Source organism: Diceros bicornis, chromosome 32 (assembly GCF_020826845.1).
Source record: "Diceros bicornis minor isolate mBicDic1 chromosome 32, mDicBic1.mat.cur, whole genome shotgun sequence".
In the NCBI taxonomy this organism is placed as follows: Eukaryota; Metazoa; Chordata; class Mammalia; order Perissodactyla; family Rhinocerotidae; genus Diceros; species Diceros bicornis.
Genome location: NC_080771.1, coordinates 38,041,387 through 38,058,433, shown reverse-complemented (window position 1 = coordinate 38,058,433; position 17,047 = coordinate 38,041,387). Strand labels below are relative to the sequence as shown.

The 17,047-nt window shown below is 58.3% G+C and overlaps 1 protein-coding gene across 11 annotated transcripts; it reads left to right on the top strand.

Annotated features, from left to right (window-relative positions):
* The first annotated feature begins 162 nt into the window (after positions 1–162).
* Positions 163–16,889, top strand: VPS9D1 (VPS9 domain containing 1). 11 transcript variants are annotated; one of them, XM_058528542.1, is made up of 16 exons: positions 163–379; positions 1,831–1,906; positions 3,434–3,526; positions 3,631–3,793; positions 5,184–5,295; positions 5,370–5,432; positions 5,802–5,854; positions 5,958–6,045; positions 6,264–6,349; positions 6,651–7,165; positions 8,315–8,444; positions 8,696–8,904; positions 9,228–9,324; positions 11,273–11,377; positions 11,688–11,773; positions 11,916–16,889. In XM_058528542.1, exons 3-16 carry the CDS (start codon positions 3,469–3,471, stop codon positions 11,924–11,926), a joined length of 1,776 nt encoding a protein of 591 aa, XP_058384525.1. In that variant the 5' UTR covers positions 163–379; positions 1,831–1,906; positions 3,434–3,468; the 3' UTR covers positions 11,927–16,889. The 11 variants fall into 11 exon arrangements, with proteins under 11 accessions (XP_058384525.1, XP_058384522.1, XP_058384518.1 ...); XM_058528539.1 differs by having other exon boundaries at positions 1,759–1,906; XM_058528535.1 differs by lacking the exon at positions 163–379 and adding an exon at positions 400–542 and having other exon boundaries at positions 3,437–3,526.
* The last annotated feature ends 158 nt before the right edge of the window (positions 16,890–17,047 follow it).

The following is a 17,047-nucleotide window of genomic DNA, read 5'->3' as shown; positions in this document are numbered from 1 at the left end:
GGGACAGGGCGCTGTCAGGAGGGCGAGGGGCGGGGCGAGGAGAGGGGCGGGGCGACGAGGAAGGGAGGGCACGCGGAGGGGGCGTGAAGAGGGGCGTGGCGGTGTTAGGAAAGCAAGGGGCGGGGCGAGCGCTGAGGGGTGGGGCCCGTGAGATTGGCGTGTCACAGGCGTGGAGTGAGGGCGCCGGTTGTTGCACTCGCACGCTCGTGGCAACTGCGTGAGCAGGTTACTTGAGAGCTTCGCCATCCCCATCTCCTCCCCTTCGGCCCCGGGAACTGAGCACTCGGGGCGGCAGGGGCGGGGCCGCCGGAAGTGTGCCCGCGCCGGTCCTGCCTTTTCCCGCGGTCCGCTGCTCGGGCGGCGCCCGCGCCCGCTCAGGGTACGTTCCGGGCTCCGGGCCGCCCGCCCCGCCCCTCAGCCGCCGCCCCCCCGCCCGACAAACCATGGCCGCTGCGGCCGGGGACGGCGCGGTGAAACCGCTGCAGTGCGCCATGAAGCTGGCCAACGGGGCCATCGAGCTGGACACTAGCAACCGGCCCCGGGTGAGGCGAGGCGAGGCGGGGGCGGTGGCCGCGGCGCAGACCCGGGGGCGGGGCGGGGCCACGGGGTGGGCGCCGGCGGGACCCTCGGGCGGGACCCTCGGGCGGCGGGCGGGGCACCGGGCTCCCATCCGCCGGTGACCTTGGACAGCTCCCGTCCTCTCGCTCTGCGTCCTCCATCCGTTTAACGAGTGGGCAGTCCCGTGGCCGCGGTTTTGTTTGTACTGGGATTCAGAGGGTCTGTGAAGCGGCCCTCCAGAACGTATTTGGCGGACAGGTCCATGTGTATGTGTATTTTCTGGGCAGACACGGTAGATTTCATCAGATCCCCAAAGGGGAGGCGGTCCGGAAAAGGTTAACCCGGCTTCCAGGCGTCGTCCGAGTGTGCTTGGAAGGGAGGGCGGCGGGGAGAGCTGCGGCTTGTTTCGAGAAGGGGTGTTTCCAGGTGGAGAAGCCGGCTGAGCCACGCTGGGCTGTCCAGGGAGGGGGAGACTGCCTGTGCCCAGGAGAGGCGGCCGGCGCCGCTATCCGCTGCCTTCCCCAAGTTGGTTTTCTAGAGCAGCAGGTGCCAAGTCAGAAATCCTTCGCGGAATCCATTTTATCCTTATCTCTGAGGTGTAGACTTAAAGACTGGTAATTTGAGAACTGGGATGCAACAAAACAAACAAAAAACAAAACACGATGCTGTTCCAAATGCCCTGAGCTCTGTCAGGGAGCCCTGAACAGAATGATCCACCCTTGAAACTGGTGATAGTCTAGTGTTCCAGACTCCTACATGCCCAGGGAGTACTATGCTGGGGTTCAGGAAAGGGATTTCCCAGAACCTAAGCCAGAAAGTGATTCTAAGATTTGCAACATCAGTCCCTTTAGTAACCTCCCAGGAAATATTTTTTTAAAGCCACTGAATGAACGGCTTCTGAGTTGTACAAGAAGGAAACTTGTTGCATAGAGTGAAAAGTGACAGCAACTGCCAAGGCCACTTCCCCTGGCCCACTGAATGAGAGTCTTCATTCCTTCCTGTGCTGGAGAGAAAGGCAGTGAGAGGAGGGATGGATGCCCAGCCAGGTCTCTTTTTTTTCAAGTCTGGAGAAGAGGGATCTGATCTGTGCCCCAGGCAGAACATCACTGATTAGACCGGGAGGAATTACCAGCTAACAACTTCAGGCTCGCTGTCTCAAGTGTATCTCACAGGAACCACTGTTCCTGTGTTTCCCACAAGGGCACCAGGCGGACGTAATGGAATAGTTTGCCTCCACTGGCCCAACCCATGCCTTCTCTCCCCTGGGCACAGGAAGCATATACAGAATACCTAAGGAGCATCCACTACATCGCCCAGGTACTGCTGGAAGAAGTGGAAACCACCAAAGGTACAGTTCTCAGCCTCGCTGCTCCTTCCGCACTGGGCAAACGGTGGACAACTTAGCCGGTGGTGGGTCCCTGGGGGTGTCCTGTGTCCTACCCACTTGGTCATTAGCGGAAGGTGAACGGGTGTGCACTCAATAAGCACGAGCTGTCGCACTGTGACGCGGGAGTGGGAAGGGATGGGTGCTGTGGGGAAGGGATGGGTGCTGTGGGGAAGGGGATGGGAAGGTGGTGGAGGCATGACCAGAGACTGGACATTGAACCCCAGCCCAGGAAGAGTACGGGGGTAGCATTCCCAGCAGAGAGATGTGCAAAGGCCCTGAGATGAGAGTGGGTGCTGGGTACCAGGAAGGCAGGCTGGAAAGAGGAGGGTGCAGTTGGGGCAGGCAGGGCCTTGGGTGGAACTGGGGTCGTTCTGGTGTGAGGGGAATCTCGTGGAGGCTTGTGAGGGGAGACCAGCATGGAAGCAGACCCTCCAGGAGGCGCCCACAGTGAGGTCAGCAGTGGTGGGACCACCTAGAGGTGGGAGGAATGAAGGACTTGGGGATATTCTTTAAAGGTAGACCTCACCATGCTTGCAGGCAGGGCAGGGGGTCGAGCCACTGGGGGGGACAATGAGCTGCTGGGGGAATGGTGAGGCACGGGGCAGGGTGCACAGGGGTGGCAGGAGCAGACTTGTGGGGGAGGAATGGAGAGCTGCATCCTGAGCACATTCTGCTTGAGGTGTCCAGCAGCCCACTGAACACAGAAGCACAGCAGTCAGGGAGAGGCGGGAGTCACCAGAATGGAGCTGCCCTAGGGAGCCAGTGACTTAGCAGGGCTCTGGCCACTCCGAGATTGAGGACTGGGAGGGGGGGCGCAGTGGGAGTGTCCTTGAGAGGGATGTCCTGGAGGAGAGAGGACCTGAGAGGTGGGGGAGCCCTCAGAGCAGGGCAAAACGTGGCTGGGTGAGTGAGGGCAGTTTCAGTGGGAGTCAGGGGCTAAAACAGGGTGTGGGGAGGGGCCAGCTGTACAGGGAGCAGGAGGTGGGTCAGGAGCGGGGGCTGGCAGGGTCCAGAGGAGAGTTTTGGGTGCCAGCTCCTACAGCATGTCTGCTGGTAGGAGCAGTCCCCAGAGGAGGGAATGCAGAACAGAAGCTACAGGGAGGCGCCAGGGGTGGGGTTGAGCACAGCCAGAGGGCGGGAGATGGGTGATGAAGCCGTCTCTGTGAAATGGCCTGTGTCTTGAGGAGAGGCTCTAGGTGTAAATGAAGCCCTCAGTGAGGAGAAAAGGCCTGGTTAGGTAGAGAGACGGCTCCAAAGGTCCAGCTGAGAAGACAGGACAATCAGTCAGATGCTGGGCTGGCCGAACTCGGAGTCCACACAGGGTCAGGAAGTAAACCCGGGGCAGATGGTCAGAGACTAGGAGGGAGTGGGGTCACCCAGGGGTCAGAGGTGAGGAGGAGATGGGCTTGCCTCTGTTGTCATCTCAGCAAGAATCTGATTAGTGATGAGAGGTGATGGTGACCAGCCTTCTTATCCCTTGCTCCCCAGAAGCTGGGGAAACTGTGTCCCTGGACACCTCGAAGATGCTGAAACTGGCTGAGCAGTGCCTGGAGAGGGCCCACTCAACAGCTGCCAAGCTTGGTGGGTCTGCAGCAAAAGGTTTTCCTGGAGCACCCCTCAAGTCTGCATCTCCTCTATGGAATGTGGGGATCCCATGATGACCCTTGGCTACATATGTCTTGCAGGGAAAACACGCCTGAAGCCAGCCATGCCTGTGGCTGCTCCTGTCCCCTCACCTACCACCCGACATCGCCGGGTGTACTCAGATGAGGGGGGGAAGCTCTCTCCATTTCTGCCGCCTGAGATCTTCCAGAAGCTTCAGGTGGTAGAGTCGCAAAGCTCTAAGAAGTAAGATGGGGCAAAATAGAAGGTGGGCTGAGCCAGGGTTTGAAGGCAAGACAAAGTGAGCTAACCATGTGAATTTAGTTGAAAGGGGTCCCAGAGTGGAAACACCCTTGTGCTGGCAGAAATGAATGCAAATTGTCTTTGGAGCAGAGCAGCTTCAACTTTCATAAAATGAATGGCAAACAGAGATAACCAAGCACAAGAAGGAACAAGAAACCTTGAAGGGATGATAGCAGAAACAGACCTGCAAAGTCTTCAGACAGTTATCAGACACAGATTATAAGACAATCATGCTCTTTTATCTTTAGAAAAATAAAAAGAAAGTTTGAAAATACCTGCAGGGAACAAGAAACTATAAAATCTACCCAGCAAACAAAGAACCAAGTAGAAGCAAAATGAAAAATATACCGAAATTATTTTAAAAAACTAGTTAGAAACAATAACAACAAATTATTTGTCCAGTAAAGTCCACACATGCACACAAAAACAAGTGGACAAGTTTACAACAGCAGAATAGACATAGCTGAAGAGAGAATTAGTGAATTGGACAAAAGGCCAAAAGATATCCAGAATGACTCCCAGAAAAAAATAAGACAAAAAATATGAAAAAGAGATGGAAGGTCTAACATAAGATTATTGGAGTTCCAGAAAAAAGAGGAAAAAGAAAATGGAAGAGAGGCATTATTTGAAAATATAACAGCAGGCAATTTTCTAGAACTGATGAAAGATAGCAAGACATAGATGCAAGAATCCCAAGTAGGATAAACAAGGAGGACTGGCTCCTCCTGGCGCTGCTGCTGCCAGGAGGCAGAAACAACATGAAACTCTTTGTAGCCGCTGAGTAGCCACTGCTACTCAGGAGGTTCCAGGCACCTCATTTCTGCACATGCAGCTTTGGGGTAGGGCCAGGCACAAGACTTCCATCCTGGGATAAACTTTTCCTCCTCAGTCTTATGTCCCCCACAGCTTACTCTCTCCCACATGAAAGCAGGAAGACGGGGAACCAAAGAGTTTGGTGGTGGGATGGTTGTTGGTAACTGTTATGGAGTAGACATGGTTCTACCTTTCCTGCGTTGCAAACTAATCTAGCTGTTTGGCCCACATGGTGCCTTGAAAGAGTTTCATGTTGTTTCTAGCACTATAACTAATTTGCATAAAGGTCTATGTCCAGCTTTTCTTGACAAGTCAGAAGTCCTGGCAATAGCAAGGCCACATTTCAGTAGGGCAGGTGTCTTCAGTCCACTCCAGATCTCCTCCTCCTTTTACATTCCTGCCTGCCTCATCACCACCTCCTCACCTTCTGGTCTCAGGGCAGGGACAGGGAGGGTCCTCAAGTCACCAGAGCATTCCTGGGCTTCGTGGGGCCTAGACAGCAGCTTGTCACCATTTCCAGAGAGCTGACACCCCTGGAGGAGGCCTCCCTGCAGAACCAGAAATTGAAGGCTGCATATGAGGCTCGGATGGCCCGTCTGGACCCCAGCCAGGCCCTGCAGAAGACATCCCTGGTGAGCCGGGCCCAGGGAGGGTCTGGGGCGGTGGGAGAGGGGAAGTAGGCCTTATTCCTTCCATTCCTTCCTAGACCCTGTCTCTGCAGCGGCAGATGATGGAGAACCTGGTGATTGCCAAAGCCCGGGAGGAGACAGTATCCTTTCCATCCATCCTTGCTGTCTCGAGGGGGAAGTGCAGTGTGACTTTGATTGAGGTTTGGGGTGCGGGAACAGAATTCTTCTGGCTTTGGAAAGGCATGCCCTCAAGGGATAGTTCCTGCCCAGCCCCCCTTCCTCTCACCCTCCGGGCCTTCGCACAGGCGGTCCTGCCTTTCCTAGCGCCCATGGGCTCCTCTCCATCCTTGGAGTTGGCTAGGACTTGCCTTCCCTCCCTGAGTGGGCATCTGTCCTCTGGCCTTTGCGCCTCCTCTGGCCCGCCCCACTGGACCGTACCTCCTGGGCCTTGTGTCTGGCACGGTATGGGGGCCACCCACATCACACACGGCCTTTACTCTCCGCCCCAGCTGCAGAGGAAGATGGAGGAGCGCCGGCTTCGACTCCAGGAGGCCGCCAACAGGTGTGTCTCCTCCCGTTGCTCTTGGGCAGCTGGGGGGACAGATGGGGGTTCCCGCACCGGCCCCTCCAGCCCTGAGGCTGCCAGCCCCACGCTTCATTCCCAGGAGGTTCTGCAGTCAGGTCGCCCTGACCCCGGAGGAGCGGGAGCAGCGGGCCCTTTATGCCGCCATCCTTGAGTACGAGCAGGACCACGTGAGTCCCTTGGGGGTGGGGGTGGGAGCAAGGGTCATGTGTTGAGGCTCCTGGCGGCAGGATGGGGGTCCGGCAGCCTGACAGCGGGGGTCTTCTTCCCTGCACTCCAGGAAGGGCCTGGGCAAAGGCGCTAGTCCCCTGGGGCACAGTGTTGGTGGGGGAGGAGGGGCATCCCATCGTGGGTCCTGCCATGCTCCCCAAAGTCTCCTGTCCTGCAGGACTGGCCAAAGCACTGGAGGGCCAAGCTCAAGAGGAGCCCAGGGGACCTGTCATTGGTGACCAGCCTGGTCTCCCACCTGCTCAGGTACCAGGGCCTGCAGCCCCTCCCCCAAGGACTAGAAAGGGAGAAGACAGGCGAGTGAGGGTCCCGCAGAGGCCCTGGGTGGCCACCCCCATGGCACCGAGGCTCATTGGCTGGCCTTCTTCTGCCATCTCAGAGGGGTGGGTCAGACTTTCTTTGCAACCTTCACCCTCAAGGAAATAACATGTGAGCCACTTCTCTACAGTCTCTGACGGCGGGGCCGCTGTGTAGACGGGCGGCTGCCGGGAGAGGCCAGAGGCGGCCAGGGGCTATGCCCTCGATGCCGCCTCTCCCCTGCTCGCAGCATCCCGGACCACCCCATCTCGAAGCTCCTGAAGAAGCTCCAGTGCGCTGTGTACCGCGCGCTGTACCCGGTGGTGAGCCAGGCCGCCGTGGGCGCTGCCTTGGCCCCGGGCTGCTGCACCCTGCCTGCGGACACCGACGGGCTGCTGGCCCCTGGAAGCCGGCGGCTTCGGCCTTCGCAGAGCCTCTACTGCATGCTCTCCCCTCCAGAGCCAGGCCCGGCCCCGCAGCCCCCTGACAGCACCCCCGCCAGTCCTCCCACGCCCCTGCCCCACCCTGGCCCCCCCGACAGAGGGGCGGACAGCACCCCTGCAGGGCTGCCCTCACCCCTGGCAGACATCTCATCCCACCTGCCATGCAAGGACAGCTCCTTCGAAGACCTGGAACAGTTTCTGGCTAATTCTGAGAGGTGGGGCCAGGGCCCTGGGGGGTGGCCGGAGCCCCAGACCCCCGGGGTGAAGGAGCCATTGCTGGAGCAGCTGAAGAGCACTGTGAAGGACATCCACGAAGCCGTTGGTGAGGGCCAGCACCCCGCAGGACAGGCAGGCGGGTGGGGGAAGCTGCTCCGACTCTGAAGCCCACTGCCAGCAAAAAGCTTGTCATAGGCGGGAGACAGGCCTGGGAGGAAGGGCTTCCTCTGCCTGGCAGTGGGGCCAGCCCTGATCTACAGAGCCTGCTCCATCTACCCTCCCTGCCGGCCAAACACCCAGCTTAGCGGAGGGAGGTGCCTGCCTCAGAGAGCTGCTGGGGCTGGCTGTGGGCCCAGGTTGCTCTGAGTCACTGGCTGTCTTCTCACTGGGCTGCACTGGGAGGCACAGCCCGGTCCATTCCAGTCTTCTGTTTGGGGAAGGGTCTGTCCTCAGATCCTCTGGCAGCCAGGTGGTCCCGGCTGTTCCATCCAGTCCAACTCATGTCTCTGCAAACCAAGGACTGTTGGGGGTGTGCAACCTGGTGGTGACAGTGGGCTCCTCCCTTAGCCTTTTCTGTTTTGAGAGTAGTATGTGGGTTCCCTAAGGGTTGGGACCCAGGGCAGTGGGTGACTTCCAAGTCTTTTTGAAGGAGGAAGCCCTCGGTGGTTTTCTGAGAACCAGAGAGGGAGGCCTAACAGTCAGGGGCCTTCTACTCACTGTGGGGCCCCCACTCTCTGAGGGTCCCCCTCCTCCCCAAGCGGGTCTCCCCTTCTTCTGGCGCAGGTCCGCCGTCCTCCCCAAGCAGGTCCTCTGTCTCCTGGGCCTCATATTTATTGTCTTGGTATATGCTTTTAAAATCTTTCCAGGTTCTCACAGTTTTGGGTAGAAACCTTTTTCAGAAAGACGGTGTTTTCTGCCTTCTTGCCCAGGCCTGTCTTCTTGGCCCCTCAGGGGAGCTGTGCATGACCCTCTGAGCCCCCAGGGATGAGGGCCCAGATTCCCTGCTCCGATCCCAGGCCACATGGACATATAGGAGGGGGTGGTTTGAAGGGGAGTGGAGGGAGGGTCAGGCCAAGCCCCCTCCCCACTGAGCTAGGACATTAACGGTGACTGCCCACACTGAGCTGGCTCTGGGAAGGTGAGGGGCCCATCTGGGAACCCAAAGCTGGCTGGGGGTGACCTGCAGGGGCTGCCAGCCAAGCTGGATGGCCCAGCTGTCCCCACAGCGCCGCTGTGCCTGCTCTGCTCCCGGCAGACAGGCTACTCTCGCTGACGCTCCTGGCTTTTGAAGGCCTGAACATGGCCGCCTCCAAGGACCGCTGCCTGGCCTGCATCGAGGAGTACTTCTTCTCCCCGCTGTGGCCCCTGCTGCTGACCTTCTACAGGTACAGCCCTAGCGCCAGTCCGCCGCAGGGCCTTTCCCACCGGCTGGAGTGTGAGGCCCCTTCTTGAGTCTTGGGGCAAACTTCTGACTGTGCTTCCAGCTGGCACTTTACTCTGAGGCCTGGGTGTTTCAGGTTTGCAGGTCGCCCACCCACCCTCCTGTGACTTGGGGCACGGCCAGCTTTCCTTAGCCCTGCCTCTATCCTGGGTCAGGGTCCCCTGAGCAGCTGAGCCTGGCCTCTCTCTGCCCCAGGAGCGTGCACCGCCCCCGGGAGGCTGCCCTGAGCAGGAGCATGGAGCTCTACAGGAATGCGCCCCCAGCAGCCGTAGGCATCCCCGCCAAGCTCCTCCCTCGGGACCCTGAGGCCATGGGAGCTGGTGCCTACCCCTACTGCACAGCAGCCCAGGAGCTGGGTCTGCTGGTTCTGGAGAGCTGCCCCCAGAAGAAGCTGGAATGCGTTGGTTAGTGGGGGGTGGTTTGGGAAGAGGGAAAGGGGAACGTAGTCGGATATGACAGAGCCCCATCCCAGAGGGTGACCTGGAGCCTGTGTCTTGCACCTCTGAGCTGCAGAACCTCCTCTTCTCAGATGAGGGTGTGTCCCATGGGACATCAGTGGTGTGAGAGCGACATCCATGGGAGGGATTGTCCTGGCTCTGCCCAGCACGTGCTGCACATGAGGGGCGAGGGAGCAGTGCTGGGGGTGCCCGGGAGCTGTTCTGGCCTCCAGGCCATCCTGGACAGGCTTCTCCTGCCTCTCACCCAAAGCCTCGCTTCTGTGCTGTAGTGAGGGCCCTGCGGGTCATCTGTGCCTGTGCAGAGGATTACTACCGGGCCCAGGAGGCTGGACTCCAGGCTGGACCCCAGCCCGGCACCACTGTCATGTGAGTCCCGGGAGCACACGTCCTAGGGTAGGCACTGGGTGCGTGAGGGGTTGCCTTCAGAGGCCTGGCGGAAGGGACAACCCTCTCACCCTGCTTGGGGCACCAAGACCATGGGTTTCTGCCCAGCGTCTGGCCCACTTGGGCCCTAGCAGTCCTGTTCCTCCATAACCTTTGTAGAGCTCATCATCGAGGAGAGTAGAGCCCACTTCCACCAAGAATCCCAGCTCCAGCCACTGCAGACGAAGCATTTCTGCTCCTCTGGGCAGGGCTTCTTAGGGGTCAGGGACCCCCTGGCTAGTCTGGTGAAAAGCAGGGTTGTCGTCCCAGAAGCATGTGCTTGGCCCCTGAGTGGCACATCTGGGGAAAGCTGTCCCGGCCCCAGTGAAGAGCTTGCTCCCTGCACTGAGCCCCCAGCTCTGGGGTTCCTACATTGGCCCTGCCCACCCTCCCGAGATGGAGCGGGGGTCTTCCCCACCTGGGACCTGCAGCCCGGGGCTCTGATGCCTGGTCCTGCCTCAGTCTCACTTGGATCTGCCTGTGGCCAGCAGCCTCCTGCCTTGGTGCCCAACTGGGGCTGGCGTCCCCTAAGCACCTGTAGGGGCTCTGCCTCCGGCCACCTTGCTGCAGGAATCAGGGTCATCCTGAAGGCACCTGTCATTGCAGCCTGTTGGGCAGGCTGTGGCCCCCGCCTACACCCAGGGGCCTGCAGGTGATGGGCAGATAAAAGTCAGAGCTGAGGTGAGGGGGCCGGCCCCATGGCTTAGCAGTTAAGTGCGCGCACTCTGCTACTGGCGGCCCGGGTTCAGATCCCGGGCGCGCACCGATGCACCGCTTCTCCGGTCATGCTGAGGCTGCGTACCACATACAGCAACTAGAAGGATGTGCAACTATGACATACAACTATCTACTGGGGCTTTCGGGAAAAAAAAAAAGGAGGAGGATTGGCAATAGATGTTAGCTCAGAGCTGGTCTTCCTCAGCAAAAAGAGGAGGATTAGCAAGGATGTGAGCTCAGGGCTGATCTTCCTCACAAAAAAAAAAAAAAAAAAAAAAAACAGAGCTGAGGTGAGGTCAGCAGGGAGAGGTTCCACCCAAGAGGAGGGAGACAGATGCTCCCTCTATCCCCCAGCCCCCAGGGCCAGGGTGCTGGGCCTTTGCCGCAGGGTCAGGCCACAGGCCCAGCATGGTTCCCACTGGGCCCCTTCACAGGTTTGCCTTTTGGTTCCCGAGTAAGTACTGCAGGTAAAAGAGTTCCAGGACTGAAATTGTGTCCGAGTCCCAACCACAGCTTCACAGTAGCTTCCTCCTTTGGGCATCTGAGCAGCCAGTGAGGGACTGTGTTCCCACAGGTGTGTGGTGTCCAGGGAGGTGAGGGCAGGGCCTCCCCAGTTGTCAGACTCAAGCCACAATCTTTGCCCCTGTGCTGTTGCCAGAGTCCACTGGCCCATGGGGCCCTTGGGCCAGGGTTCTGAGCATCCTGTGTGGCCTCACTCGCTCCCTTCTCAGCTTATTTAGAGGTCTCTTTTGGAGGACTTGGGGTGCCTGGTGTTCTGAGCTGAGTAACACTCAGTCCCAAGAGTGAGCAGGCTGCCTGGGACATGGGTCGTCCCCTCCATCACACTGCCCCCAGGCTCTGGCAGCTCATGGGGCAAGCTTGTGAGGTTGCAGCTGCCCCCACTCCTCCACCGTGGAGCCTCCCTGAGTTCAGCCCTGGGGTCTACAGTACAGGGTCCCTGTTTGGGGATGGCCTCACTGCTCCTTGGTGGTCTCCTGTGCTGCTGACCAGAGTCCACCCCTGGCCCCCCATGCAGACGGGCGGGACGGGTGCAGAGAGATCAGCCATGAGCCCAAGACTCCAGGGGTCAAGCTAGGGGTCTGCGAGCTTGTGGGGATTGGGCAGCCCCACTGGCCTCTGGAGCCAACCAGCCGGCCGTGCCTTTGCCCAACAGTGGTGCCGATGACCTGCTGCCCATTCTGTCTTTCGTGGTGCTGAGAAGCGGCCTCCCGCAGCTGGTGTCGGAGTGTGCAGCCCTGGAGGAGTTCATTCACGAGGGGTAGGAGCCCCCGGGCCAGGGTTGGGCCAGCACTGGGGGCTAGGCACAGGCTCCCAGGTTAGGGGTCCACCTGTGCACACAGCACATGGTCCCCTCTCCCCAGCCCCTTCCCACCGCCCCTCGTTCGGCTTACTGCCTAAACAGGAACGAGGGGCTGTCCCCTGAGCAGCATCTACCTGGGAGGTGGGCTGTTCCTCCGGCCCAGCTCCGTGTGGGACCTCAGTGTCCAGGTCCTGCCCTGTGAAGGCAGATGCCCCTTCCAGAGCACCCCTCCAGGTGACAGGTGTCCCCCGTGCCCACCTCCACGCAGGTACCTGATTGGAGAGGAGGGCTACTGCCTGACGTCACTGCAGAGTGCCTTGAGCTTCGTGGAGCTGCTGCCCCGGGGGGCTCTGGGCAAGTAGTGGAGGAGGACCCTCCAGGAGTCACCAGCACTAGGGGCAGCGGGCCAGCTCTTGTGGGGCTCTGCAGCTCTCAAGCCCACCCTAACCCAGCATCTGCCCCCAGGGGCTCGAAGAGGCCCCTCTGCTCCTGACAGGATGGCGCTGAGCTGAGTCAGCTCCCAGGAACCGGGCCCTTTTCTCCCCTGACCCAGTCTCTGAGAGGCCCCGTGCAGGGACACTGGAGCTGCGGACTCCCCTGGACATGCTCACCCCTGATGTCTCAGCCCACTGACGCCCCACGGGCCCCGCCAACCCCAGGGCAGAGAAGGGCCGTGGGCCTGGCTGAGGACGGGTCTAGCTTCTCTCCCTTCCTGTCCCCTGAGAAGGCAGTCAGAACTCCCTGAGCCAGTCTCCTGTCAGAGTCAGGAAGAGAGCCTGTCATCACCCCCGCCCCGCGGCCTGGGGCCCAAGTGGTTTGAGACTGTGCTGTTTATTTATTGGGCATTGACCACTCCACTCTCCCCTGGAGGCCCAGGTGTCCCTGGGGCAACCATACATCCCTGGGGTCTCGGAGCCATCCTACCCTTGGCACTGGGCGTTAGACATCCCAAGACCCCTGGCCAGTTCCCACCTCCACACATCTCCTTCCAGGTGGGTGTGAGCCCAAGGGTCAGCGCCTGCCAGCAGCCCACTATCCGTTATGTTACATGCCCCTGGGCCGCCATTGACCCAGCCAAAAATAAAGAGGTCACTGATGTATCACTCCGCGTAGCTGGCTTGCTCCCCAGCCCACTGGCCGGGCGGAGGCCAGGCAGCACAGCCAACCCCTCTGCTGATCAGGAAGAGCCAGGCTGTCCCAGAGACTACTGAGGCCCACCACCAAACCAAGCCTGCCCCCACAGATCCTCTCTGCAGAAAGGTGATCCTCCTGGGGCTGCACCCTCTAGGACAAGACACACTGCAGGGCCTAGTGGGGTGGGCAGGGCCAGGGTCAGAGGTCGTCACTGGGCACTTGAGCCTGGAGTACTTGGTCTGAGGGCTTTGAGGAATCCTTTCCATTCTACAGGTGGGGAACACGCAGGTGCCCTGAGTGCTGGTACATGGGACCCCTGGAGAGGGAAAGGCGGCCCAGCCCCAGCCGTGGCACCATCCGCCTGGGAAGGAGGGACCCCCAGCAACCTGGGTCACCACAGAGGCAGGCGGCTTGGGCCCAGCCACACCAGAGGCTGGTTGTGGGAGCAGTGTTTGAGGTCCTCGGAGAAAGGCTCTTACAGAACAGCCACAGTTGGTGTTTACTGGGCACCGTGCCAGGCGGTGTACCAAGCCGATTTACCCCTCACAAGAAGCCCGTGAGGAAACTGAGGCACAGGAGGTGAAGTGCCTTCTTCAGGCCACATCTTATGGTGATGCAGCTGGGTCTGAGCCCATCAGGCCAACTCCAGAGGTCAGTGGGTATCTGAGGCCGTGACCCCAAGGGCAGGCGTTAGGCCCGGTGGGCTGGGGCAGCTGTCCTGTCAGAAGCCTTTGTGGGCTGGGCTCCCCTGCCCAGCAGCGCCCACCCACTCACCTGCCCTGCCCTTGAAGCTCTGAGTCCCTGCACCCAACCCCACCCCTGTCTCCTCATCCTGCCCTCTCCAGAGGAAGCCCCCTGGCCCTGTCCTCAGCCCCCCTGGCATTCTGCTTGTGCTTTTGTGAGCATGGAGTTCTGAGTTCCCCAGACCTGGTGTGAATCCTAGCTAGCCCAGAGCCTGGGGAGGAGGGGGATGTCCCTGCTCCAGGCCTGACATTGACGGCTAGAGGATGGGATTTTAAAGCCCCCTTTCGTAGAGCTTGTGGAGGATGAAGTGTGTCTGTGAAGCTAAGTCTGATAGTGGGAGCACCGGTTCGCTCTGCACGAGGGGCCACACCGCGGGCTGAGCTGTCTCCTTGGCACCCTGCTCAAGACACTGAGATCAGACAGGCTTGTGCTCAGGCTGCTTCCGGCTGTGTGGCTTTGGGCCAGTTCTTTAGCCTCTCTGAGCCTGTGTCTCCTCCATACAACAGGGATGAATAATTGATTCTTCACATTGGAAATCCTGCAAGTCAACAAGAAAAAGGCAGGAGCCCCAATTAGAAAAATAGCAAAGGCTATGAACAAACTATCTACAGAAGAGGAAATTTAAAAAGCTAATCGGGGGGGCTGGCCCGGTGGCACAAGCAGTTAAGTGCGCGCGCTCCGCTGCACTGGCCCGGGCTTCACCGGTTCAGATCCCGTGCGCACACTGATGCACTGCTTGTCAAGCCATGCTGTGGCGGCGTCTCATATAAAGTGGAGGAAGATGGGCATGGATGTTAGCCCAGGGCCAGTCTTCCTCAGCAAAAAGAGGAGGATTGGCAGATGTTAGCTCAGGGTCGATCTTCCTCACAAAAATAAAAAGCTAATCCACATAAGAAGAGGTGTTCACAGTCACAAAAAAATCAAGAAATGCACATGAGAACAGTAACAAGATCAGACTTCATAGGCAATGGACTAGTGGAAACTAGAAAGCCAGACAATACAGAGCGTGGCAGTATGTGGTAGATGGGAACCACTTGCACAGTGTGGCGTGGACTGGGCAGTGGATTCAGACAGCCAGCTGCAGGCCTGGGCCAAGGTACACATCAATTGATCCTCTGACCTTGCGACTCTGCTTCTGGTTGTAGCCCAAAATGATAGAAGGACGTGTACACAGACAGAGTTGAGGCAATGTAGCATCCACCTCAGCAGATGGGAGAGGAGAATGTGGTAAAAGCACGTGGTCCCAGGTGTCTACTGCTGCATGACTGACCACCCTGACTCACTGGCTTAAACACACAGCAGTCATTCACTTTGCTCGAGGGTCTTCCATTTGGGCAGGTTCAATGGGAACAGCTTGTCTCTGACCCCCCAGCATCAGCTAGGTCAGCCTCCAGTTTTGGCTGACCCAATGTCCAGGGCTTGAAATCATCTGGAGATTTGTCCACAGGTCTGTGGTGGATGCGTGTCAGCCAGGACTTCAGTCGGGGCTGTCAGAACAACTGTGTGAGGCCTGCGTTAGTTTCCTGTGGCTGCTGTGACAGAATACCACAAACTGGATGGCTTAAAATAACAGAAATTTACAAAAACAAAAAGAAATTTACTCTCTCAAAGTTATTTGAGAGCATGCCAGAACTTTGAAATCAAGGTGTCGATAGGGCTGTGCTCCCTCAAAGTGCTAGCGTTGAATCCTTTGCCTTCTGGTGGCTCCTGCAGTCCTTGGCTTGTAGCCACATCACTCTAGTCTCTGCCTCTGTCATCATGTGCCTTCTCCCCCATGCGTCTGTGTCTAAACTTCCCTCTTCTTTTTTTTTTTAATAATTTTATTTATTTATTTCCCCCAAAGCCCCAGTAGATAGTTGTGTGTCATAGCTGCACGTCCTTCTAGTTGCTGTATGTGGGATGCGGCCTCAGCCTGGCCGGAGAAGCAGTGAGTTGGTACATGCCCGGGATCCAAACCCGGGCCACCAGCAGCGGAGTGTGCGCGCTTAACCACTAAGCCATGGGGCCAGCCCATAAACTTCCCTCTTCTTATAAGGACACCAGTCATATTGGAGTTGGGCACATCCTAATCCAGTGTGACCTCATCTTAACTTGATTATACCTGCAAAGACCCTATTTCCAAATAAGCTCACCTTCCCAGGTTCTAGGTGGACATGAATTTTGGGGGACATTATTATAATCAGCCTAGTACAAGGCCTTTCCGTGTGGCTGCCAGCTTCCTCACAGTGTAGTGGCTAGGTTCCTAGAGTGAGCATCTCAAGACAACATGGCTTTTTTTTTTTCTTTTGCTGAGGAAGATTGTCCCTGAGCTACCATCCATTGCCAATCTTCCTCTTTTTGTTTTTCTATGTGAGCCACCACCATAGCATGGCTGCTAACAGATGAGCGATGTAGGTCCGTACCGGGAACCGAACCCAGTCCGCCGAAGTGGAGCATGCTCAACTTAACTATTAGGCCGCCGGGGCTGGCCCGAGACAACAAGGCATTTTATGACAGGTGGAGGCAGGTGCAAAGACCTGCACAGGTTCAAGTGTCACACTGAGGAAGAGCCACACTCCCTGGAGCAGCACACAACAGTTAAGAGCAATTGCCTGGGGTCACACACAGCCACAGAGATGCATGTCAAACAGTGCTGAGTGCAGAAGCAAAGAAGCAAGAGTGAGGTGCAGAGCAGAACACGGTCCACACAGGGCTGAAAATGAACGTGCATCATCCTGTGCACTCTACTAGGATGTGTACGGAGGGTGCACATCCACCGCTTTAATGGAGGGGGCTGTGGTTGTGGCTGAAGGCCGTTTGACAAATCGGCAGAAGCGTTGCATCCATCCGAGATCACGATTAACTCAGTCATGAACTGCAGCGGGGTTTGCTCAGCCCTTTCGCGCAAGCAGAAGATGTGCTGAAGGTGTAAGAGGTTAACTGTCCCCTTAGGGTTGGCGTGGCCCGGGGTTGGGTTCAGTAAACCGCAAGAGAAGGACTTCCACATTCAGTGGTGGCCGGCAAGATGACGGGGAAATCCCGCTTGGCTCCGTGGAAATTAATAAAAGAAACCTTAACTAAACTGGATCAGGAAGGCCTGTAGTGGGAGGTGTCAGGTCCCATCACACATCGTCAAAGTCACCAAACCGGAAGAGACAGACTTGCATCTCAGACAGAAAGTATAACTAATGTACTACTGAAGGAAGATTTCTCTCTGGACCCAGCAACAGCCCACCCAAGGAGAAGTGCTGCAGCTCAGCCAATGAGAAGCTGTTGCTGCCCTGAACTGTTACTTCCCCCCAACGGACTTCCGTTTAGAACAGCCCTTCCCACTCCCCCTTTTCTCTATAAAAGCAGATCCCGCGTTTGTTTTCTGGATTTGTCTATGGTTCGCCATAGCATGCACATCCGGAAGTGGAATTTTGTTGGCTATTCCGGAATAGCCCCGCCCCTCTAGGAGATGGCACCGCATCACCCCCCCTCCCCCATCTGGCCAATCCCGTTCGGTAACACGGAGGGTCCCGCCTCTGCCAGATGGTAGGCCCGTCCCTCCAGGAGATGGCCCCGCCCTGTGCCCCGCCCCCCCCCCCGGCGGCGCAGGGGAAGCCCGGCACCTGCTTCGCCGCGGCCTGGCGCTAGCAGGGCCCGGCTCAGGAGGTCACAGCGTGAGAGCCCGGTGCGGCCGCTCCCAGCCTCGGTGCCGCCTCGGTGGGAGGGGCTGCCGGGACACAACCGTTTATTGAGCGCCGTCTGTGTGCCTGCAGTCCTCGG